Here is a 25,000-nt window from a genome sequence, read left to right on the forward strand (position 1 = left end):
CTCTGCAGTATGATACTTATAAGTGCCGTATACATTGGTATTCTGCTTTGGAATTTTTGGCTTAAAGTGTACTTTAAACATATTTCCTGTTTATTTATCCACAGTAATTGACGCCTTGCCACAGATGCATTCCATAGTGATTAGGTGGATAATAACTGATCCATTTGACATCTATTTCTGCATGCCACTTTGAAAGCTGTGCATGAGAGCTGGTCAAATTAGCAGGAGTGAAGGTCCATTTATATTACTTCTCTGAACTCTGGCTATTCTGGAGTACAGAAACAGTATCTGAGTACTAAATGTAGCCCATTGTTCGATAGCGTGTAGCAGCTCCTCTTTCTTCAGTTAATGGATCCTAAAAGGCCTCAATGCATCGCATCTCCATATTTATACTGTCAGTAGCCCCATCCCTTCCAGAGCAACTCTTTAAGACACAACCAATGACTGAACTCCGTGACCGATGAAAGATTGCTTCTCTTAGTGTGAGAGAGAGAGTGGACGAGATAAAGAGAACAATGAAAAATGGAGGGAGATATTTATATGGAGAACAAGGGGGAATTCTGGCACAACTCCATCTCACAACTGTAAGCTTTAAGTGCCATTAAAAGCTTTTGACATGCCTGTGCATTACTCAAGGGTGACTGGGGGTCATTTCAAACAATGCTGGCCATTTATATTTTTAGATTATGAAAATCCACTGCCAAATCCTGAGCTTCATAAAGGTCTAAAACAATTTGTGTGGCTTGGTAGTCATGTGGCTGTTTTTTACACTATGTAGCCAGTTGGTCAGAGTCTGGTCCATTTTGCAGCTTGTTCTGGCCAATAAGTTTTCAGTTTGAAAGGAAGAGATAATACGACTGACCTGTACAATTTCCCACCGCCATTATGTAATACGAAATAGATGAATATTTACTAGCTACTAAGTGACTCAAACAAAACTTGATTGAAATTCGAAAACACAAACCTCATAAAACCAAATGATTAGACTAATAAAAATCTTCCAGACTCCCAGAAACTGTACTGCAGTCGGGCAATCTGTTTGGAGCTTGCTATATTTACAGCCTTCTTTGCATGAGACAGCTGAAACTGGTATCACACCTCAGTCTTCACGTGGTATACATCAGGTGTATGTACTGAGCCCTCTCACATTATTATACATTCGTCACTCCATTTTATCTCTTGAGATGAATGTGGCACACACAGAAGGCACAGCAGCTGAAAGATGTCTCCAACAGCCTCAAATGCCTCTTTACACCATTCCTCTGACAGATGAACATACGTTTTCCTCATGCTGTGTGGTCTTTGTGGTTTGGGAGATCAGCCTGCACAGCTAATATTCGTCTTTCATATGCAATACTCAGATCACAGGCGCTGTTTAACACATCACAGGAGACTCTTAGATCACTTTACATGCCTGACATTGTGTTAATTTGTCCTTTCACAAGTCACGATACTGTAATTTGAGCAGCATTATAAATTATTTGTTCCATGTGAATAAATGCATTAAATACTTGTAAAAGGCTTTTGTTGTTGAACATTTGTTTTTTGCAGTCATTGACAGAAATTTAAGCAATGCTTGCAACTTCAACACGTCTAAGACGAACACACACTTTATGTGACAGGTTTATCTAGATTGAATCAACTCGTGCAGATATGGTTGAACTGGGTTGTGTATACATTGGACACATGGACTCAGTTTGCTTACAGAGCTTGTCCTTTTTCTTCCAAAGGTGTGTGCCCACCTGACAAACAAACGCTGAATTCCCAAGTCTGCTTTTCATTACTCGCAGACAAAGATTATAGATCTTCTGCACATAGTTATTTGCATTCCCTACATTTTCAGTGTTTGCAAGGAAATATTTAATGCCACCTAATTAAAAAGGAAAATTGGTACCTGTAGTAACTGTGAAATTGTTTATTAATAACACAACATACTTTTTTTGTATAATGACTAGTTTATTTTAATATATATATATATATATATATATATATATATATATATATATATATATATATATATATATATATATATATATATATATATATATATAATGTCTGGTAAGCTTAGTCAAAATGCATAAAACTGAGTAAATATTACAGTTACAGTAGTTAAAATCTTTAGCTTCTTACAGTGGCTGTTATGTAAATGGTGTAAAATGAAATGCTCAGCTTTGTAATGCAATTTTTTGGCACCCATCAGCTGACCAGATGTAGAAAAAAAAGAAGTTTGGGAACAGAACATTTTTAATGTTCTTTACGCTCATGAAGGCTTGATCAAAGCTGTATTTTCAGCATCATTACTCCAGTCTTCAATGCCACATGATCCTTCAGAAAGCATTTTAATATGCTGATTTGTTATCAATGTTAAAAACAGCTAATTAAAATTTTATAGGACTTTTTCTGGGCCCTTTAATGAATAAAAACTAAACTAAAATAAAACATAATAATAAAAAAGCATCACTGTTTCCAACAATGATAAAAAAATCAGCAGAAGGTCATGTGACACTGAAGACTGAAGTAAAGATGCTGAAAATACAGCTTTTCCACCAAAGGAAAAAATTATATTCAACTTTTTTTTTTCCTCATTTTAAATTGTAATATTATTCACAATAGTACAGTTTTTTCTTTCTTCTTCTTCTGTGTTTTAGATCTATTGAATGCAGTTTTAATGAGCATATGAGACTGCTATAAAATAAAGCATTAAAAGTCTTACTGATCCCAAACCTTTTGACAGCAGTCTACATATTTTTAAGAAAGCAATGTGAAGACACGCTAGACTTCAAGACATGTTAGTTCACTGGGCACACTTGTAATTAGATTCATTAATGTCAGGGGTCACTACACCTGAACTCTGAACAGATTGAAGCTCTGGAACAGTCCAGATCTCTCAAGCAGAACCGCTCCTGAACAGCAGGACTTTCAGTTTCGCTCCAGGCTCGCTGGAAAATGCCAACTCCAGAACAGCAACGCATGACTGCTCTTCAGTCAGACACTCTTCTTACCATGGACATTCTGTGGGTTAAGACACACGTATATGTGGGCTGCACAGTAAACATTTATAGTCAAATGTGGCTATTCTTCTGTGTTATGTATGCAGATAATGTTACTTTTGCCTGGTGAGAAAGTGATTGTACTTTTACCTTTATAAGTATAAAATTCACAAATCCTTCATGAAACTAGTAACCCTGTTAATAAGATCTCAAATTATTATTATATATATTTTTTTGTGTGTGTCTATTTTCTCATAACAGGAACTTCTGTGCCTACGTTGTCCAGAAGAACATCACCTGTGTAATGCAAGATGGAGTGGCCACATATGTCAAACCAGAGTACATTACCAAGTGCATATGGGGACAGAAATGTCCTGTGCTCATGTAAGTAAAGCACTATGGATCTTAAATGGAGCAACATGAAGTGATTTTACAGATACTACAACATTTAGATCTAAATGGGTTTTTATTTTCCAAAATAGTAGGAAAAAGTTGGTGTCAGACATTTAAAAAAACAGAAAATGATATGTGTTTGAAGCTATTTTCCCATTCATACACTGACCGATACCATTTGCAGAGCTGCAGTCAAGCTCTTTTTATTGTGTCCTTGAGTTGCCCTCTAGTGGCACATCAGAAAACTAGCTGAAGCTTGTGATAGGATGTGGCATCTGTATGTAAACATGTGTGAGATACTCAAACTGCGTTTCCATCTGTAATGTGGAGGTATGTGTTTTGAAATGTCTGAATGTCAGGGAATAAAGGTCCTGAAGCCCATCTCCTCCCTGGTTTAATTCTGACAGGTACCGGACACTCTTTAAACCACAGTACAAAGTCGGTTATAAGACCATCACTGAACTGGAGTGGCGCTGTTGCCCGGGTTTCTCTGGAGAGAGCTGCAGCAATGGGCCAACCCCTGACTCTGATGCCATGATGCCACCCTTCAAAGGCTCTTTCCCTCGGCCCGGGGTCAAGGGTTACCCCAGGGGTCATCCCAATATCCAATTCCCCTTTCCTGGAGGTCACCCTGACAACAAACCCATCCCTGGTGGATTCCTGCCACCAGGTGAGTGTTTATTACACAGCTCACAACACTCAATTTGACTGTGAACACTGCCATTAATATTTACAGTAGGGTAAAGTATAATCAATAGTTTATTACAAAGTAATGATGTTTAAAATGCCACTATTATCATATCCCAAACATTTTTTTTAAGCCAAACCTCTTAAATGCAAAATATTTTCTTGAACCAGCCTATGATTTTAAATTATTATCAATAATAATGTGACACATTCACATATTTATGATTCTCAGTTGTTGATTGAAAAACACTTGTGCTTTATGTAATTTAAGAGAGGAACATATCACAACTTTACTGTAAAATAAACATGAATATTTTATAATTATTAAAATATTTTATTATTATTTCAGTTAAAATAATAATATTTGTCTTTAAATTCATCACTTTCAAAATTCAAACTCTCAAGCTTAAAACATTTTAAATCCTCTTTTTATTCATTTATTTATTTATGATACTTCTGAAATCCTGTACACTTTTGCCACACAAAAATGTTGGAAATTATTTGAAGGTATGCTAAACTCACAGCACATGCAGAGATGAGGCTGCCATATTTGCCTTATTATTCTGCAGCCCAATTTATTTATTTATTTTAGTTTTACATGTAGATATAATTAACTTTTTACAACTCCCCTGCAGTTCCCTTACAAACCCTCTTTGAGAAGCTCTGAATTACGCCTAAAAGTAGTTTTATGTTTTACTCACCTCTACCAAGGTCCAAAGGCGGGAGTCTCTGGTGAACGTTTAGACCGCATTGAAGAAAACCTTCGCAAACTCTCTCAAGATCTGGACACCCTGAAAGTCTTGGTGACTGGCATGGAGGAGCGTCTGCGAGTCTCTCTTCGTGAGGACACCAAGAAGATTCTAACCACCCTGCTCGGTGGCGTCCCGCGGCTGCTGGATACCTCTGTGGGCTTCGGGCTGATCCCAGAGGGCACGCCAAACGGCTTTGACGGGGAGGAGAACCTGCCTGGGTTTGGAGAGCTGGTGGGAAGGGTGATGGAGGTCAAAGATGAGCTGAGGACCAAGAGCGACATGCTGGACGAGATCCGTGGGATGGTGATAGGTCACGACGGGCAGCTGAAGAAGCTGATAGACACGGCCACAGGAAGGCCCATCCCTGGAGATCAGAGACATCTAGAGGATCTTCTGGACTCCAGATTGGCCGGAGTGAGGGCAGAGGTCCTCGATGGCTTTGAGAAGAGACTGACGGGTCTGGAGAGCCACTGTGATGAGAAAATCGGTCAGGTAAGATGATCACAGTACAATGTCGCAGTACAACTTTATGAGTAATGTCATTTGTATTTGTTCTAATTCAAGTCAGCATGAACCAGAAATTGCTACTGACTTTTCTTTCCTGTTCTGACATTTATATAACCTTTTGATAAAAGAAGAGCTTCTTGACTTAAGATTACAAGGGAACAAAATATATACCGTTAATGGCCCTGAACCACAAAACCAGGCTTAAGTCTCTGTGGTATATTTTATAAATTATAGATTTTTCTTTTATGCCAAACATCATTAGGATATTAGTTAAAGATCATTTTCCATAAAGATATTTTGTAATATTCCTACTGTAAATATATTAGAACTTAGAACTTAGAACTTCATTTGAACAAATTCAAAGATGATTTTCTCAGTATTTGGAATTTTTTGCACCTTCAGATTCCAGATTTTCAAATAGTTGTGTATCGACCAAATATTGTCAGATCCTACTAAACCATACATCAATGGAAAGCTTCTTTATTCTCAGTTTCGAAAACAAATTATACTTAAAGGGATAGTTGTGAATGGCAATCACTTTGGAAATGTTTTGTTCATTTATATATTTCAACATGACCCAATTCCAGTCAATACCAGTTTGCTAAAGCAGTAATATTGTTCAATATTTTTACTATTTAAAATAACAATAAATTTATTTATTTATTTTTGTAGAAAATCAGAATATTAGAAGGATTTCTGAAGGATCGTGTGACTCGAGTAATGATGCTTAAAAAATCAGCTTTGAAAGTCAACTTCCAGCTACCACACATTTGTTATTTGTAATTAAGACTGCTTGCAAATATTAATTGTTAATTAATGTTAATAACTGAACTCTGGATTAGATTAACATATCAAAATTCAAACATGCATTCATTATTGCATCATATTGCCCATATTGAAAAGCTATTTCTTTGTATGACTCATGTAGCGTTTTTGAAATTCTTACACTTTAGAGCCCTGGGTAGTATGAGTTATATAATAAATACAAATTAGGATTTATTAATCTAAGGGACAGATTATCTTGTGCCTGCAGCCCAGCGCAAACCCTCAGGTGGCTTATAAACAATTCTGTTACTATTTACTAAAGACACACAGTGGGAAATTAGTGCTGAAAAGTAGTTATTTTTGCGATTCACCTTATTAAATATGCATTTGTAGGAGTTTCCCTTTCGAGTGGTAAATTCATGGGTGGTGATTATTAAAATGAATCATGCAGCGTGATTTACTAAGATTTGCTCTTGTCAAATTACAGTTATTTGCACCATTATTTAACACCCCCCAAAAAAGCGTGTGCAGTTGCACCAGGCCCAGCACTTTAAGGGGGCCCTGCAACAAACGGACCAAGGGACCCCCTCCCCGGAACGTGATCATGAATGAACCAAAACTGCTTCACCTAGTTGTTAAAATAAGGTTTCCTGTGTCCTGTCCCTAGGTTCAGGAGCAGTGTCACAAGGAGCACCTAACAGGCCAAGAACAGATCCAACTTTCGCTGGACGGCCATGAGACGGGCTTTAGGAAAGAGCTGGGTCAACTGCAGGCTCAGATCCAGGGTCTGACGGTGACCGAGAGCTGCTGCGGTGAGATAAACAGCCTGAGCCAGAGATTGTTCCGGCTGGAGGACTCGATCACGGACCTGACCGAGTCCCAGAGGCAGCTGCAAGTGGACCTGACTGAACAGACGCTCCACATCGAGACCCTGCTGGAGACCCGGCTGGTGGACATGGAGGGTAAAATTAACGCCTCTGAACACGGACACCGAGATGAGTTTGGATCCATTGATGGGTTTAATTCTTTGTTAGATGATAAGCTAAAGACATTGGAGCGACGTTTGTTTGTAGCAGTTGAGGAGTTGAGCAATGCCACAGCACCGGCGCTGCTAGAGGGGCAAGTGGTGCCGGCGCTGGAGACAGAGATCGACAGCATCCGGAGGAGGGTGGAGGCTGACTTAGATGGGATGCAGAAGCAGATGTCCGTCCTTGAGCTCCTCTGTACCTCTACCTGCTCCCCTGCCTCTGGCCCAGAGACGGCCCTCATCCAGACTGAGGTGGAGAACTGTAAGGAAACAGAAAAGAAGATGCTGGACCGCCTGGATGAGCACTCAAACAAACTGGACCATCTCAACAGCACCTTACAGGGTGTCCTGACACATCTATCCCAGGAGGACACAGAGGGCTCCATCCAGGGGGAAATCACACTCCTGAAGATCAACGTCAACTCTGTCAACCGTACCCTGAAAGGGCTGCGTGATTCGGTCAGCCTGTTCGCTCGAGAGGTCGGCCAGGTGAATTCCACTTGGCAGGATCGGGAAAGCCGGCTGGTCACGCAGGTGCAGGGCATCTCGGATCTGGTGGAGCGACAGGCATCTATGCTTGGATCCGGGGAGCGGAGGCTGATCCAGTTGAAGGGGGAGCTACAGAGCTTGCGACGGAGGCTAACCGGGGAGCTGCAGGGATGTCGCAGTACAACGCAGGGAATGCAGCAAGAAGTGATGGGGGTGGAAAGTCGAGTCACCCAGGTCGAAGGACAGTGCAGCGGTCTAGGTGAGCTAGCCGATGACCTTGAGAGAATCCGCGGTGAGCTGGAGAGACATTCGGACAGCTTCCTGGTGCAAGTCAACGGGACGCTAGCGAGCCATTCTGAGCAGCTGGTCCAACTGAAGGATGGTCTTAAAGACTGCATGAGCAAAACGGACCCCGAAACTCATCACTAGACCTTACTATACAGAGAAACCAAAAGGCCTGAGGATGTACAAATTTTGCAATATTTTTGTTCCCTCAACAGGGCATTTTGTCTACAATTTCTTTGTTTAAAACATTTATATCGATTTTAACTGAGTTTTGTTAACTTATAAGAAGAAAGTGTGACTGCATTATTAAACGTTTTTGACGATTTGTTAAATGAAGTAACAAATATGCAAAAAACAGGAAAGCAAATGTTATGGCACTACTAAGCTGCTACGGGTTTCTAATGGCAAATACTGTTCACTACCTTCTCATCTCAGCATCCAAATCATCTCCTGATTGTATTACTGTTTTAATTACTGTATTGTAACAGGAACGAAGCTACACATTTTTATAAAAATGCTCCATGTGTGTGAAATACTTTCTTTAAAAAATATATATATGTCGCATTATTAAAATGTTTTCTAAGAAGATTATAATTTTCATTAATAAAAGCGGGCTGTGTGAAAGTTGTCAAGTATTTCCTTTATATTCTGTTAGGATTTTGCATAATTTGAGGAAATACCATTAATGTACCATATCATGTGTTTTCAAGAGCCTACTCCAGGACAGGTTTGAACACCACTGTGCTTCTGAAACATGACACTAGCACTGTCACGGTGCGCCAGGGATGAAGAAGAGCAGAGTAGGGATCCTTTTAACAGGAGTTTAATCAGATAAAATGAAAATATCACAAAGGCACAGGAGAAGCAAAAGAGAGCAAAGCTTTCTAAAATAAGACAAGACAACATCAACAATAACCTACAAACTCAAGCTACAAATGCAGTCTAGTATACACAGGTAAATGAGGAACTTAACAAGAAACAGGCGAGGAGAGAGAGCTAAACAAATATTGAATTACTACAGAAATCTTTCATATTTGAAATGACATCTAACACTTTATTTTTAATGTCCAGTTCTCACTATTAACAAACCATTAACTATGACTTTTGTCTCAATACACTCCTAATAAGCTGCTTCTTGTGAAGGCAACAAATTTCAGCTTTTGGATGCAGCCACTTGACGGTAAGGTAACAGAGGAAAAAGGAACTAAATGGAGGAAGTGAATTTAGAGGATGAAGAAAGGAACAATGCAACCAAATACATTTTTAAATAAATGTTCTAGGGCAGATCTAAAAGGTGACAAGGACAGTTTGATTGTCAAAAGTGGTCACTGCAGAGAATTCCAGAGAAATAGTTTGTTTGTCGTATTAACATTTTATTATTAAAGGCTATCTTTCATATGCATGAGATCCATATTACAATGTTTTTTTTTTTTTGAATTAATTAAATCATCTTAGTATCATAGTAAAATTTGTATGTATTGTTAATCCAAAAAAACAGAATTAGTTTGACCCTTTCCCTGTAACATATGCTTATCTTCAGGTTTTAATATTCATCACTACATTGGCTACGTGCTAACACAAACATAGACATGCAGGCTTTTTTTTTTGTACATGCAGGCTTATTGATGGGGGCATTGTGTGTAATGTTTTGGCACAGGATGTATACATACACCATAGTACAAACCACTATTATTACAAGGCAGAGCAAACACAACATGTCTAAATATTTGTTTGAGAATTGTGTGCATTTCTGTTTGAGCTTATGGATATCTCTCAACAGGAGAGTGTTTATATGTGGGATAAGAGGACAAAGAACAAATATACGAGCACTCTTGTGAATTCAAAAGCTCCCATTTCATTGAAATCATAAACTCATATACACTGATCGGATCTCATCCAAAGCTTCTTACATGATTGATCTCATCATATCTCATTGCTTTGATTCATCAAATCCGTCTTTAAATCTGTATTTATCCATTGTACAAGCAGTGATCATAACCTAATTCCCAGTTTTTTTTTTTTTTTGTTTTTTTTTTTTTTTTGTAAAAGACACAATTCTCCATTAATTCAGACTCTATTGATATATTGTATATATTGGATTGTGTTTTCAATTCTGGAATTTAAACTACATCAAATCCCTTTGAGTTAATTACTTCCCTCATAGGCCATGTAGATTTATCATTTGGCATAATGGAATAAAGCTGTCCTTACATAGTGGAAGGCAAGGGTAGTCAAAAGATAATTACGTCGTCATTAGGATTGCCAATTAACTTCAGAAATGGAGGTAATAAGGTACAACTGGGATTATTTATCAGAAAATAAAGGACAGAATAAGGGAAGATAAAGATATTTGTATTGTAGCATTATGTATGCCTGCAGTTATAAAGTTCTCAGAAATCATCACATTTGCTTTGCTTAACTTATTTATGTACAATTATTCAAAAAATTTCACCAAAATTTTTAATTTCACCAAAAATAAATAAATAAATAAATAAATAAAAAATGTAATTGGCTTGAGTAAATTGTACCATTATAGTACTTGTGAAAATACTGTGAAATTACATATATACAAATGGCATGACATTTGAAAACATAACATCTGAAGGTCTATGAAACGTCAGTCAATAAAGCATTTTTTTAAACAATGGTACTTAAGTCTTTTAACTAAAACTTTATTGCAACCTGTGATGAGTGGGGCGGGGGAGTGATTTGGAAATGAGCGACACCTGCTCCACTCACCGGTTCCTACTGGCGAAGTACCTGCTTTTTGGTGTGTTCGCATCGCAGGAATGTATTTAGTTCTGAGAACTCTGGTTGGGGGAACTAATTTCGCTCCTACTTCAGAGTAGGGTCTAAAACTGTACTATAGGAAATACCAGTGAGGCAAGTGTACACTGTTTGACAAACACATGTGAAACACTGGCTACCCACCATTTTTTTAAACCCATGTAAAAATATTTTTTTCCACGAACATGGAAAACTTTTTTTCACTTTATCTCCTGCCTGAAACTAAGTACTACTATAGAAACTGCTGAGAACTAGGCATCCTGGAGGAAATGGTTTGTGATCAGGGAACCCAATTTATTTCCTTCAGTGTGTGCCTTACCTCTGTGACGATTCGTGTATCAGAGAGACACAGGAGAGAGTAAGAGAACCAATTGCATGTATTTATTATATATTCAGGGTAATCCAATTCGTGGTCAAACAGTTAGAGGTCACAGCCAAAAAGACAATAAAATAAACAAACAAATAAAAAAAGGAGGGAACAGGAAAGGAACTCGGAAGAAGAGATAACAAAGGGGAATCTCGGATGACGAGCAAGCTGAATAACACGAAAGGTAAGGACTCCATACAAACAACAGGAAAAGACTGGAATAAATAGGGGCGGAGGATCAGGGTGAGGGACGGAGGGCCAGATAAAATGGTAAAACAGAGACAAGAGGACCTGGTAGAATGGGGAAACAGAGACAAGACGACCAGGTAGAATGGGGAAACAGAGACAAGACGACCAGGTAAAATGGGGAAACAGAGACAAGAGAAGTGCAACACAAAACAAGGAGTCCTGGAGGGTGGTGGACCGGCGGAGGATCAGGGGGAGGGACGGAGGGCCAGGTCCTTAGAGGGAAATAGAACGAAAGATACAGACAAGAAACCCAGGAGGGAGGTGGACCGGCGGAGGATCAGGGGAGGGACGGAGGGCCAGGTCCATAGGAGGAAGACAGACAGAAAAAAAAAAAAAAACACAAAAACATAAGTCCACGTAGGACATCACGTGACGCCCACCAGGGCGGAGCAGAAGACCACCACAACCGTGTGGTCAGGGCAGAAGCCCCCCAGGGCGGAGCAGAAGACCACCAGAACCATGTGGTCAAGGCGAAGCCCCCCAGGGCGGAGCAGAAGACCACCAGAACCGTGTGGTCAGAGCGGAAGCCCCCCAGGGCAGAGCAGAAGACCACCACAATCATGTGGCCGGGAAGGACGCCCCCCAGGGCTGAGCAGAAGACCACCACATCCTTGTGGTAGAGGCAGAAAGTCCCCAGGGTATAGCAGAAGACCACCACAACTGTGTGGTCAGGGCGGAAGCCCCCTAGGGCGGAGCAGAAGACCACCACATCTGTGCGGCCGGACCAACAGGAGGACAAATCTGGTTGGGCAATTCTGAAACATAGAACAAGAACATGTTAGGGGTAGCCTAAGTGGCCCCAACAGGAACAGTCGGGTGCTCAGAGAGTTCAACTGAGACATGATGATTCTCTGGAAGTTCCGCAGAGGCGAGGAGAGACTCTGGTAGTTCATCAGAGCTGTGGAGAGGCTCAGGTAGTTCCACAGAGAAGTGACGAAACTCCGGTAATCCTATGGTGCTTATACGGGATTCTAGAAGATGGGTGATGACTTGACTCTGCTCATGAAGATTATTGGTGACTTGAATTCTCCCATTAAGAACCCCGTGGACTTGACTCTGTCCTTGAAGATCACCAGTGACTTGACTCTGTCCTTGAAGATCACCAGTGACCTGACTCTGTCCTTGAAGATCACCAGTGACCTGACTCTGTCCTTGAAGATCACCAGTGACTTGACTCTGTCCTTGAAGATCACCAGTGACTTGACTCTGTCCTTGAAGGTCAACGGTGACTAGCCTTGACTCTGGAAGGTCCACGGTAACTAGCCCTGATTCTGGAAGGTCAAAGGTGACTAACCCTGACTCTGGAAGGTCAATGGTGACTAACCCTGACTCTGGAGGTTCCACGAGCCCCTGACTCAACTCTGGAAGGTCAACAGGAACTGACCCTGACTCTGAAAGGTCAACAGTGACTGACCCTGACTCTGGAAAGTCGATGGTGACTAGCCCTAACTCTGGAAGGTCGACGGTGACTAACCCTGACTCTGGAGGGTCCATGAGCACCTGACTCGACTCTGGAGGGTCCACGAGCATCTGACTCAACTTAGAAGGGTCAACCGGAACCTGCCTCAACTCAGGAAATTCAATGGGCACCTGACTCGACTCTGGAAGGTCAACAGGAACTAGCCCTGACTCTGGAAGGTCAACGGTGATTAAACCTGACTCTGGAAGGTCAACGGTGACTAACCCTGACTCTGGAAGGTCGACGGTGATTAACCCTGACTCTGGAAGGTCAACGGTGACTAACCCTGACTCTGGAGGGTCCATGAGCACCTGACTCAACTCTGGAGGGTCCATGAGCACCTGACTCGACTCTGGAGGGTCAACCGGAACCTGTCTCAACTCTGGAGAATCAACGGGGACCTGACTCAACTCTGGAGAATCAACGGGGACCTGACTCAACTCGAGAGAGTTAACGGGGACCTGACTCAACTCAGGAAAGCCCACTGTAGCTGCCATCCTCTGCAGTGGCTCCGGGCTGGCGGCCATCTTGTGCAGTGGCGCTGGGTTGGTGGCCATCTTGCACTGTGGTGCTGGTTCAGCAGACGTGACATGAACCGTCTCTGGATCAGTAGACGTGACGTGAACACTCCTGGGCACTGGGCTGGTGACCACTTTGTGCTGTGGTGCTGTGCTGGCGTCCATCTTGCCTCATGGCGCTGGGCTGACGGCCATCTTGTGCGGTGTCGCTGGACCTGCGGCCATCATGGGCAGCGGTGCTGGGCTGGCGGCCATTCTGCGCAGTGGCTCTGGGCTGGCGGCCATCTTGTGCTGTGGAGATGGGCTGGCATCCATCTTACCTCGTGGCGCTGAGCTGGCGGCCATCTTGTGTTGTGGTGTTGGGCTGGCTTCCATCTTGCCTCGTGGTGCTGGGTTGGTGGCCATTCTGTGCAATAGTTCTGAATCGGCGGCCGTTCTGCGCAGCGGCGCTGGGCTGGCGGCCATCTTGTGCAGCGGCACTGGACTGGTGGCCATCTTGTGCAGCGGCGCTGGCTCGGCAGACTTGCGCCTCCTTTCCCCTCTCTGTCCACAATGGTGAGACTGCGGTTCCCAACCAAACTCCCAACCGGTCGCCGGTGGGCCATATTGGAGAGTGATGCCGGACCTCCTCTCGACCACTCACTCCTGAGCGACCTCCCCTGGTCCCACGGAACACAACCAGGCAAGTACCCTCGTACCCATTCCTCGCCTGCTCGGTGAGTGGGGAGGAAATGTGAATAGACATACCACTGGATCTCTGTTTAGTAATGGAGTCCTTTTGTGCCTATTCGTGTATCAGAGAGACACAGGAGAGAGTAAGAGATCCAATTGCAGGTATTTATTATATATTCAGGGTATACAATTCATGGTCAAGCAAGCAGAGGTCAAAGCCAAAAAGACAGTCCAAAAATAAACAAACAAATAAACAAAGGAGGGAACAGGAAAGGAACTCGGAAGACGAGAAGACAAAGGGGGATCTCGGATGACGAGCAGGCTAATTAACACGAAAGGTAAGGACTCCATACAAACAACAGGAAAAGACTGGAATATATAGGGAGGCTAATGACAATAGATTTCCTGCACCTGGTGCAATTAACAGGAGTGCAATTACTGTGAAGACAGGAACAGACTAGAGGAATTCTAGTGCCTGAGGGGAAGTGAGGCCACTAGTGGACACCCAGGGAAACAGAGACTACACAGCGTGACAACCTCAGGCAACCATCCGCAATCAATTGGACATTCAACTCTTCCACTGGGATGAGCCCTTTCTGTTGCATGCTGGGATATCAGTGAAGAGGAATTCTTGGTCAGGGAACTGACATTTTGAAGACCTCTCCAATATCCGATTTTCATCAAAAACACTCTCTCAAACCAGCACTTATAAAACGAGAGCGAGTAGTCATGTGAGTCTATGAAGCATCAGGAGACACTCATCATCTGCCATTTCTCATCGATGCCACCAGAGGTCTAATCTAGGTGATTGTTCTTTCAGCCTAATTTCGATGTTGGACTGCCCATGTATTTTGTGCATCACCCCTGCCTCATTTTGACTACTGGATTGTCCTTTTAGTTTAAATGAATGAATTAAATAAATGAATCTGCACATGATTTCAGACCCTCACGCGACATATAAGGGTCCTTTTTACAAAAGGAAAGAAATAGCAGAAAGGAAGGCGATACACAAAGCTGAATCTGGAGTGGAAAAACGATTATAGGAATAAAATGTAGATGACAATGGAGAAAAAAAGTTAAACAATATTACATTTTAAATGTTCATATCATTCAGTTTTGGTTTGTCTATTGGTTATATTTTATATTTACAATATTACTACTATATTTAATCTGTTGTAGTAGTTGAAGAGTATTTAAATTTCATTTGATCAAATTCACAACGTCTCTATGATTGGCTGGTTATTCATTCAGGTGTCCGACTTATAAAAAAAAGTTATATCTCTACAAAATATAACTTTTGGGGGTTGAATAATTTTGAACATGAATGTTTCAAGCAAATAAGATTTTATTTTTCTGTTGAAGCAATGTGTCCTCAAAATCACTATCTATAATACATAATAAACTTTCTGAAGTTTGCTGATGCCTTAGTTGAACTGTTTTCAGTTTTTGAACTTGGCACCAGGATGCCTTGCAGGTCAGGTGAATTAGGTCATTGCAACAATTATCATTATTATTATTATTATTATATGTTTAATTAATATCATTGATATAACATATATAAAAAAGGAAAATAGTAATTATAAATATATATGTACATCCATATCCCATGAAGCTATATGACTGCTGTTTCAGTTCCTTATCCATGCACACCTGAAGAGGTCCATTCAGAAACTCATTCATGCTGAGTGAAAACTGTTTGACAATCATGATCTTTGAGTCTCTGCAGCTGTCTGTTGAAAAGAAGCAGATGAGCACTGAATGCTGTTTAAATGGGGAGCGTTATTTTTAGGGAATAGCTCAAAGGATTTCTCTGTTTCAGTGCAGCATCTGATCAAACGGCAGATGGGGACCGGATGATGACAGTGTAAGTGAAAAGTTCAGCATAATTTCAAGTGAAATGTTTGACTGAAATCAAAATGAACTATTTATAGTACTTTCTTAACACATTTCTCTGGCACAAGCCTGCTGTTCATCAGAAGAAGGGAAAAGCATTTTATCATTGCTTCAAAAACCAAGCCTTCATACTTTCCAAACTCAAACTTGTCACTGTTGTTTTATTTTTTTATTTTTATGAATACCGTGTGACATTGGTTGCAAATGTTTCATGTATAGTTGGACGCTGTCAAAAATATGTACACTTACAAACATCAAACAGATATATAATGGAGAGGGGGAATTTACAGAAGATAACTGAAAAATACACTACACTAAGGTGTTAGACAGCAAAAGGTTATGAACCTAATGTTATAAAAAAAAATGCAATGTATTCTTACCTAAATCACATTTTCCACATCATGCCAATACACACACATACATGTACATATACATATACGTTGAGAGTGGCCTATGGTACTAAAACCTTAAACATGATTAAAACTTTTGTATCATCAATATTTGCAATTCAGTTTATTACCACTAGAATATTATCCGCTTCAGCTTGAGCATTCAAACACACCAAACAACAAAAGATATTGCTTAAAGTCACTTTTATTGGTGCACATCAGTCATTTCAACAATGATAATAGAAAAACAAAAGATCTCACATCATAGAAAGTGTCTCTACTAAAAGATATGTTCATACAGAAACACTAAGGCTGAGACGTATTGTACGAGTGGCAGATGGCTTCACTTCAAGGAGACCTGATCCCCTTCTAATGGACGACAACATCTCATTTTCTCAGTACATTTCAGTTGTCTTCATAATATACAAATGATGTTGAATGTTTCATTTCCAGATGCAAAGATTTGGAAATTGAATGTGTTTGGCAGACAAAGTAAGATACACGATAATGTCATAATTATCATCACGAATGATCATAAAAACAGTATTTAAGGCCTGTTATGATTAAAAGGAAACAAATGTTGCAGTGAATAGATTATTAAATCCAGCTCGTACCGCTCATGGCATTCACAGAGAGGTCAATGGCACCAAATCATTGTCTGACTTAAGGGCTCCAAATCCTTTCTTAACAGTAAGTCAGTCTTTGAAGTTCCTTTATATGACCCCCCCCCACCCCCCCCAAAAAACACACACTACACAATTTGCACAAGTGAATAAACACATTAACACATTAAATATATTTGCTTATAAAAAATAAAACATGATTATATCGAATAAATTAGCAGGTTTTAAGGCAGCCAGTTGTTCAAGGGATGGCTCGCGGCCTCCCTGTCATTTCATCTGGAGCAGAGCGGGTTATATAGTGGGCTGGAGTGTGCCAATGACGGGGCCCTTAAAGAAGATCGGACAGGACCAGTAGGATGTTCTGTCTTATCTCTGATTTGAGATCAGTGTTGTGTTTTCTCTTATCTGTAAGTTAAATAACCCAGCGGGAGCAAGAGGTTTTGATTCCATTAAAAAAAACATATAACACTTATAAAGTGAGGAACAAATCATTATGGATATTAATCATACATTTTAAAAAAAATCCTGTTGAATAAACTGAAACTTCTTTGGAAATTTTCCAGAGAATAATAATAATATAAAATAAAAAGATCCTTAATTTCCTACAATGTGCCCAGTTTTTACAGACACACAGTGTAGATATTTTTCCAAACCAAACTTGTCAAGCAAGAGCTCATTTTATTGGTCACTTGGTTTGTGGCATCATGCTGGGATCTTGTTATGTTGCATTGGGCTTGGACATATTGTGTGAGAATATTAATCGCTAGTAGTTAAACGAGATAAAAGGACCCCAAACATTGGCGCAAAACTCCACGAGCGTCAGACACAGAGAGAATCAAACATTAGACAGATCTGCTTGAGCGCACGTCCAGCTAAACACAATTGACCTGCTACAGGGATAGATTACGCTGCCGAGATACTCAATGAGGCAAGAGTGTAATTAGATTCAATCCCGTCTAATTATCTGTTACAGGACAGAAGTACCACGGCAGCACAGTACTAATGTGTGTGAGGTCAGCACCTTTGGTTATCAGGACAGGATACGTTCACTGGGCGCTCAAGAACCCTCTCTCTAACTTTCTCATTCTCTCGTGTCATCATCCGAAACAGCCGTCCGTTCAGTTCAACAGCAACAGACTCTCTTCCCAAGATCAGCCTCACATTGTACACGATAAGAAACATATTTCAGTGCTTGTTTTTACATCACAGTTATCTCTCTTGATCGGTTTCCCTCAAAATAATCACACTTGCAGTAAAACAAGATAGGAATATGTAAAAACGAACTAAAACTAATAATAATAAAAAAAAAAGGAATGAACAAATACGAGGTCCAGCCTCTGTGATTTGATGAATGCACATGAACATGCTCACGAATACGCATTACCAAGCCTCTAAGGTCTCTAAACGACATAAACACATGTCATGATAATGTGCTATTACAGTGGAATGAAAGCAAAGGGCCTTACTTATGGTTTATAAATGACTGACATGGACATCGGTATTATAAAACACAAGCAGGACCAATTTCTGTGCGAGTTGTTCATAAAATAAGTGGCATTCATTTCAATGCAACTAACTATAATGTTTTCATGAATGACAACACAGAAATTTAACCTGCTTTCACGAATGGAAACTATCTCTATATTATTTGCATGTGTTGTTGAATGCAAGTGGTTTCACGAATGAGGCCCAAAGTGTCTCTAATAGAGTTGCTCCGTCAGTTCATCCGAATTCAGTTCAAGAGATTAGCTGGCAATAACACTCAGAATTAAACAAAGTCAAATATTTGCTCTAGTAAAACTCAGTAGCCTTTTATAATGTCATCAGAGGTGAGGTGACTACACATGCAGAGAGGCACCAGGATATTGCTCAAAATGCAAAGCATGTGGATTTGACTGTGAAGGGCAGTGCATGGGAAACACTTATCTACACAACGCAAGCAGGAACTAATGGAAAAACCTCCCTCTGTAAGCACAAACAACAGAGCGTTTGTTCGACAGACAATCCAGTGTTTTTATACGACCAGCAGACCCACATAAGTACAGCTTGACAAATCTCAAAACTAACAAGTCAGCTGGTCCTAATCTAGCTCCAATGACACATATCCCCAATTTTGTTGGCATTGTGGTGGTTTTGTACGGCTCTTAAGACCTCGTTTTGTGGATTTGGGCCACATCTATTAGATCTGATGTGCTGGTGTACTCCGAAGAGTTGAGAAAACTCACTTTAGCAGATTTTAGGATTAAAAATGACTGTACAAATGAGAATATCTGTTCATAGATGAGGCCCAAATTGAATGAACTCAACTGAATGTCCACCTCTCAATGCCACCTGCCCCTCATTAGAAATAGCAAGTAGCAAATCATAAACTAAAAGCTACTGGCCATTTACAAAGGTACAATGCCTTTGATATGCCCCAACTTCCTGTTTTAGTGGACGATAGAAAAGGACACAGTGCTTGTCAAGCCATTTCATGGGGTCATGCTAATGTCGAGAAAACTCTGTGATGAACGGTATGCACTGTGGAAGATGAGCGTGTTTGTATTGTACAGCTAAAATGATCGAGGGTGTTCGTTTCCACGTTTCATGAGTGAATACTCACACTTAAACCCGTGATGTTAGTAGCATCTACCGTAAGTATCAGTGCATGCTTATTTATGCTATATTTAATAAATATTTGAATCTGCATTTATTCGTTTCTATCCTAACGCACAGAACCAGCTGCGCATGTGTCTGGCAGAGAAAAGGGCATATCCCTCAACTCCTGCAATGGCTATTCTGAAGTCGTTTAGCATAATTGTCCTCAACTTGTTCAATAGCGTTTCTCATTCATGCTGTAAACATGTGACGCCCCCCCCCCCCCCCAGGCGAAGTCTGATTAGAAGACATGTCGGATCTGATTGGTCTGATGAGGATAAACCAGCAGACCCTTTCACATGACAGACGGACAGTGACAAAGGAAAACAACAAACAAAACAAAACTGTGGTCAGATTAGCTCAAAAAATGACGTACAAAAAAACATAATAATTATAATAAAAAAAAATAAATAAAATAAAAATATAAAAAAAATGCTCAGTGCATAAACGATTTAAGGAATCCCCCCCCCCAAACTTCCTAATAATAACTCATAAGGATGTCGTATGATGTGGCGTGGGTCTGTCGTGTGTGTCAGTAGTCGGTGACGGGGGCCAGGTCTCGACTGAGCGACACTGACACATTAGTGTACAGACTCCTCCGGGACACTAGAGGGGAGTAATTCAAGTTATTCAGGCCGTCCAGGCTCTGTCTCTCCTTGGATCTACGGAGCAACTTGTATCTGAAAAACAAAAGGAGAAAATGTGTTTTCAGCAGCATGTCAAAAACTTATTCAGCCTTGGCTTTCAATCCAATATTGAAACACAAGCAGAACAAATTATAATGTAATTACAGTTATTAAATTTTAATGTAAATCATTCAAAAAAGCATGAGCTGTCTGTAAAACTATTTTATTTCACATTTTAGTTTGGGGTCTCATTGTTAACTATAGGTTTTCCCTCAGGAAACTCCTGCACATTAATAGTCAGTGAGGTAGTTGTTATGTTAAAGCGTGGTGCAGGATTAATGGTCTAAAATATGCTAATTTTATGCTAACAGTTTAATTTAGTTCAATTTACACAGCAATGGATTTTAGAAAGATGAACACAGAAATCTGGTGTACATGTGTTTTCCGAATAAGGCATAATCTTACAAAAGACTGGGCTTTTTCAATGAAATTCAATTCAATGCAACTATTTGCATAATAATTGTTTATGTAAGAGCCATTGCATTCTGTTACCCAACTACTGGATGTTAACTGCATGCGCTCAGGATGTCGTCTGAAATATGACAAAATAAATATTTCGAAAGGGCTGTTCTCATCTTACCTGCCCAGAAACTGGACTTCCCCGCGGTGGTGGTGTGGTATAGACATATAACGCCCAGTGTCTCCACGAGGTCGACTTACTTTGTAGCCAGCAAACTGAACCCTGGAAAAAACACATACGAGCGTCAACTATGTTCAAGTCACTGCAAAAAAGTGAAGGACTATTTACATTATTAACTTTTTATGACACAAACTTTACTGTATAGATGCAACATCATGCAAAAGATATTGTTCTCTGCATTTAACCCATTTAAAGTGCACACACACACACACACACACACACACACCGTGAACATCATTTATGCTGCGGTGCCCGAGGAGCACTTGGGGTTCGGTGCTTTGCTCAAGGACACCTCAGTCGTGATATTTCCAGCCCGAGACTTTATGGGTTAGGAGTCAAACTCTCTAACCACTAGGCCACAACTTCCCCTTATTGACAATTCTTAATAAACTACAATCATGATGTCAGTTTCATACAAATGTACTGACAGTAAATTGATTTTAGTATACTTTCTACATGAAACTTAGAAAACATCCTTGAGCTTTACTCAAGTTTACTTCTCAATACAATAAATAATTTAAGTATGCAATAAGATGAAATGGCAGTGTACTTCTTTTTAAGAGTAATGGTCACCATGTGAAACACAATTAGGCTTTGAAAATCAAAAGTGCTCATTTGTTTCAGTGGAATCCATCTTAATTGAGGGGAAATTACTGAGCACACCTTTAACGTCCGTTGGCAGTCATTCCTTTGATAGTAAGTACTGTAAATTTATTGGGATCCAGATAGTCCAGTCCAGTACAGGAAGTGTTATAATCATCTTTTACAGTAAACCAGCTGCTAGACCACTTTTGTGGGAGTGTCTCTTTGGGGGAAAACCCGAGTTAATTGCGTTGCACAATCCCACCGTACCTGTTCCAAAGGTCGTCGTCTTCCCCTCCCCAGCCCCAGAATGCATTGGGAAAGCCGTTTATCTTCCTGAACTGCTCCACGGTGAGTCCACTCACACCTCCAAAGAACTCCTCATAGGGAAGCCTGCATGTTCAGAGAGATACCAGTCTTTATTCTCCACCAAACCTCATTCAGAATTCATACGCAGACCCAACAACATTTCAAAATCACACGTAGAGAAAACAGCATGTTATACAAACGTACATGTACGAGTACTTGTTGAGTTTGACCGCAAAGTGTCTCGGCATCTCACCACAACCATAGTAGTTGCGGTCGTTTTCCAGAATGTGGTCAACATCGTGAAATATCACACAATCCCAGTTCAAGTCCTTCATGGCCTCTTTGAACCCGACATTAAACAGCATGGCACGATTGAACGGTTCATTTCCTGCCTGTGGACACACACACATTATTTCCTGTGTCTTACCAATACTTTAAAAGAGATTTTACAATGGAACAGGACTGCTTTAGTGTTGCTCATGATACAGACAGTAACACTGAATTAATGTGTAGTGCATTAATCATTTGTACAAGTCATCTTATGTTGTGCTGTGTTTCCGTGGGACGATTTTGAATAGTTTGACAAATGGTGTGACAGATATTATGGGTCAGAACACAAACAGTTCTTGCAGTGTACAAATCTTCAGGTGTACGGTCTGACAGATTTATGTTCCTCACCTGTTCAATGATGTAGAAACCGAACTGCAGTCTCTGCCTCTGAAGCGCTGGGATCAGATGGCGGAAAAGTATGGGAAGGTGCTCATGGCGATCACGGAAAGGAACCAAGATGGCCACCTGAATGATCGCAAAACAATGAAGAAATATCAGTTATCGGTGTCAAAGATCCTCAAAGTTCATCATTTGACCACATTTCTAAAACTGCTACAATGTCAAAGATGCATTTGTATGTGTGAGTCACCCAAGGTGATAAACATTGAGTATTTAAAGATATGTTTGGTGTTTTTCCAATATTGGAAATATCTTAACGATTTTAGTGCACTTTCTGTTTAGATGTGTTTTAAAGTTTGTCCCAGTTTTGTATCTGATTTCAAAGTCACAAATGCTAAAGGAATGAATGAATGGATAATAATAATAATAAAAAAAAAATGAAATACTGATAACAGTTTTATTCATTTCCATGAAATACTTCACTTTTGAGTTAATCATTTCCTAAGTCAGACTAGATGATTAAACTGCTTCTTTCCACTGTCCCATATGAGTTTTAAATAGTCTTAGAAATTATATTTATTTTTATGTTAGGTTATGTATAACAATTTGTGTATTACTATATCGAAGCATGTTTACAAAACTACATTTGATTAAAAAATAATAATAATAATCTTCTGCTTCTTGCATAAATCATTTTAATTTGACAACAACGGTTTTTAGCAGAAGCATTAAATCCCAAATGAAAACTGGAGAAGCGAATAACAGGCATTTAAGTCTATAACTTTTTTAGTGTTCAATATGTACAGAATTTCTATAATAAGCGAGAACACCACAAATCCATTTTCCAAACGGTGTTTTTTTCTTGTCCTGAAACACTAGGGTACACCTATAGTAAGTGTTTATATTTGGACTGTTTAGACTGGTTTGGATAGGTACCGCGGTGGAGTAGCTCAGTACCTGTGTGATTAGAGAGAAGTAACTCCGGCTACAATGTTCGTCCGCAAGATGGACACAGTTCAGTTTATTAACTGCTAGAGTGGAAAAAGTTACGGACTGCAGCTTTAAAACAAGTAACAGACTCAACCCACCTGCAACACTTTTCGTGAAGCACACTTTCACACTTACAACCACAAAAAGGAACAAAAAAAGAAACAGGGGAGAGAGAGAGACAGCTTCCGTTTTTATGACGCACCTTCCAGCGTGGGAGACAGTCGTGGGGTTTCCAGTGGCCCCCGAGCGACACACTTGGATCTGCCTTCCTGAGAAGTCTCTCAACCTCCTCTAGAGCGATCTCACTCATGTTCACCTTCATCTTGCCCTCTGACACACAGGAAGAGACCATCAGAACAGAGCACATTCACTGGAATCACAGCTAAAGTCACAAACAAACTCTACTGCAAACCCGTTTCAAAATGTTTATTTGGAAGCCATTTCATATTTAACGTCAGTTGGTTATTTCGTAATAACTCCCTTCAGGTTGAGACAAGTCAACTTCATTCTTTCATCAACAAACACAAAGAGCAAGGAAATGACTCTCAGGAGCTCATTCGCTGAATGTCATGCAGTGCATCTGAAGTGTGTTTCCCAGAGGAGCAGAGAAAGCTCAAGCTCCTGCACTTACTCATGGAGGGCAGTTTCTCCGGGCAGACCTGGTCAGGCTTGTACGTGAAGCCCTCCGGGAGGTAAGGGGTGCTGGGGACATCTGTCTCGCTCGAGTTAAACTCATATGTGTAGTCTAGAAAACAAGAGATCACACATTCATACAGCAACACATTACAAACATCCCGACTGCTGTCTCTTCCCAAGAACCAGCAGTTCTTTGCTTTCTTTCTTTCTCTGTGAGACCACATACTTCATAAACCCTGCTGTTATCCCACCCTGGACTTTGCAGAGATGTTTGGGGTTTTGGTCATGAAAACGCCTCTTTTGGTTTTGTAGATATACGTTTACTAGTGTACATTCAAAGACACAATGCAGACATGTTTTATAATACATCTCATTAAAGATTTTCACTAAATCAGTTTTGCAGAGTTGTGGGCTAACTGTGCTGTTTTCAGGAGGATGTAATGCTCTCTGCTGACGGGATGTCCTGTAGGAAGGAAGATTAGAGGTCTGTTCTCTGCTCTCCGTGAGGTTTGGTACCTGTGCTGTTGATGCTGTAGGCACTGCGCACCACCTGCTCAAGAACCTGAGCTCCCATGTACTTCACATTCTCACGGATCTGGATCCCACGTGCCTGGACCATGAACAGGTACTCATTCACTGAGAGAGAAAGAGAAGAAGAGAGAGTTATTATCATCAGAACAGCTGCATATATACTGACACCACACATCATGATGGTGTGAGATCGGCGCTGTAACATTCACGTCAGCAAGACAGCAACAAGAGAGAAGAAGATTGTCTGGAGAGAAGAGGAATGTTTCACCTAGAAATGTTCTTTCTTATGTTATGTTATGTAGATCAAAAGGGAGATGATAAAAATGATTCTAATGCTGCACTTTTACCATATATAAGTAAATGGTGACTAGATGATGTTAAACACACACACACACACACACACATACACAAATATACCATAACCGTAGTCCACATGAATGCAGTAATAATCTTGAACACTATACAGTA

The 25,000-nt window shown here is 40.4% G+C and overlaps 2 protein-coding genes across 2 annotated transcripts in view; one reads left to right on the top strand and one right to left on the bottom strand.

Annotated features, from left to right (window-relative positions):
• LOC128011644 (EMILIN-3-like) overlaps positions 1-8,519 on the top strand; it is a 16,809-nt gene extending 8,290 nt beyond the window's left edge. Inside the window, exons 3-6 of the mRNA XM_052594289.1 lie at positions 3,252-3,374; positions 3,791-4,053; positions 4,782-5,314; positions 6,762-8,519. Of these exons, the coding sequence (XP_052450249.1) occupies positions 3,252-3,374; positions 3,791-4,053; positions 4,782-5,314; positions 6,762-8,039 (2,197 nt within the window). The 3' untranslated portion in view covers positions 8,040-8,519. The remainder of the gene's footprint in view (positions 1-3,251; positions 3,375-3,790; positions 4,054-4,781; positions 5,315-6,761) is intronic.
• Positions 8,520-16,418: 7,899 nt separating this feature from the next.
• Positions 16,419-25,000, bottom strand: part of LOC128011176 (beta-1,4-galactosyltransferase 5) — a 19,812-nt gene continuing 11,230 nt past the window's right edge. Inside the window, exons 2-9 of the mRNA XM_052593321.1 lie at positions 24,518-24,637; positions 23,997-24,110; positions 23,568-23,695; positions 22,385-22,501; positions 21,911-22,098; positions 21,668-21,790; positions 20,756-20,857; positions 16,419-20,169 (exon numbers count right to left, since the gene is read on the bottom strand). Coding sequence (XP_052449281.1) covers positions 20,022-20,169; positions 20,756-20,857; positions 21,668-21,790; positions 21,911-22,098; positions 22,385-22,501; positions 23,568-23,695; positions 23,997-24,110; positions 24,518-24,637 — 1,040 coding nt within the window. The 3' untranslated portion in view covers positions 16,419-20,021. The remainder of the gene's footprint in view (positions 20,170-20,755; positions 20,858-21,667; positions 21,791-21,910; positions 22,099-22,384; positions 22,502-23,567; positions 23,696-23,996; positions 24,111-24,517; positions 24,638-25,000) is intronic.

Source organism: Carassius gibelio, chromosome B23 (assembly GCF_023724105.1).
Source record: "Carassius gibelio isolate Cgi1373 ecotype wild population from Czech Republic chromosome B23, carGib1.2-hapl.c, whole genome shotgun sequence".
Classification (NCBI taxonomy): domain Eukaryota; kingdom Metazoa; phylum Chordata; class Actinopteri; order Cypriniformes; family Cyprinidae; genus Carassius; species Carassius gibelio.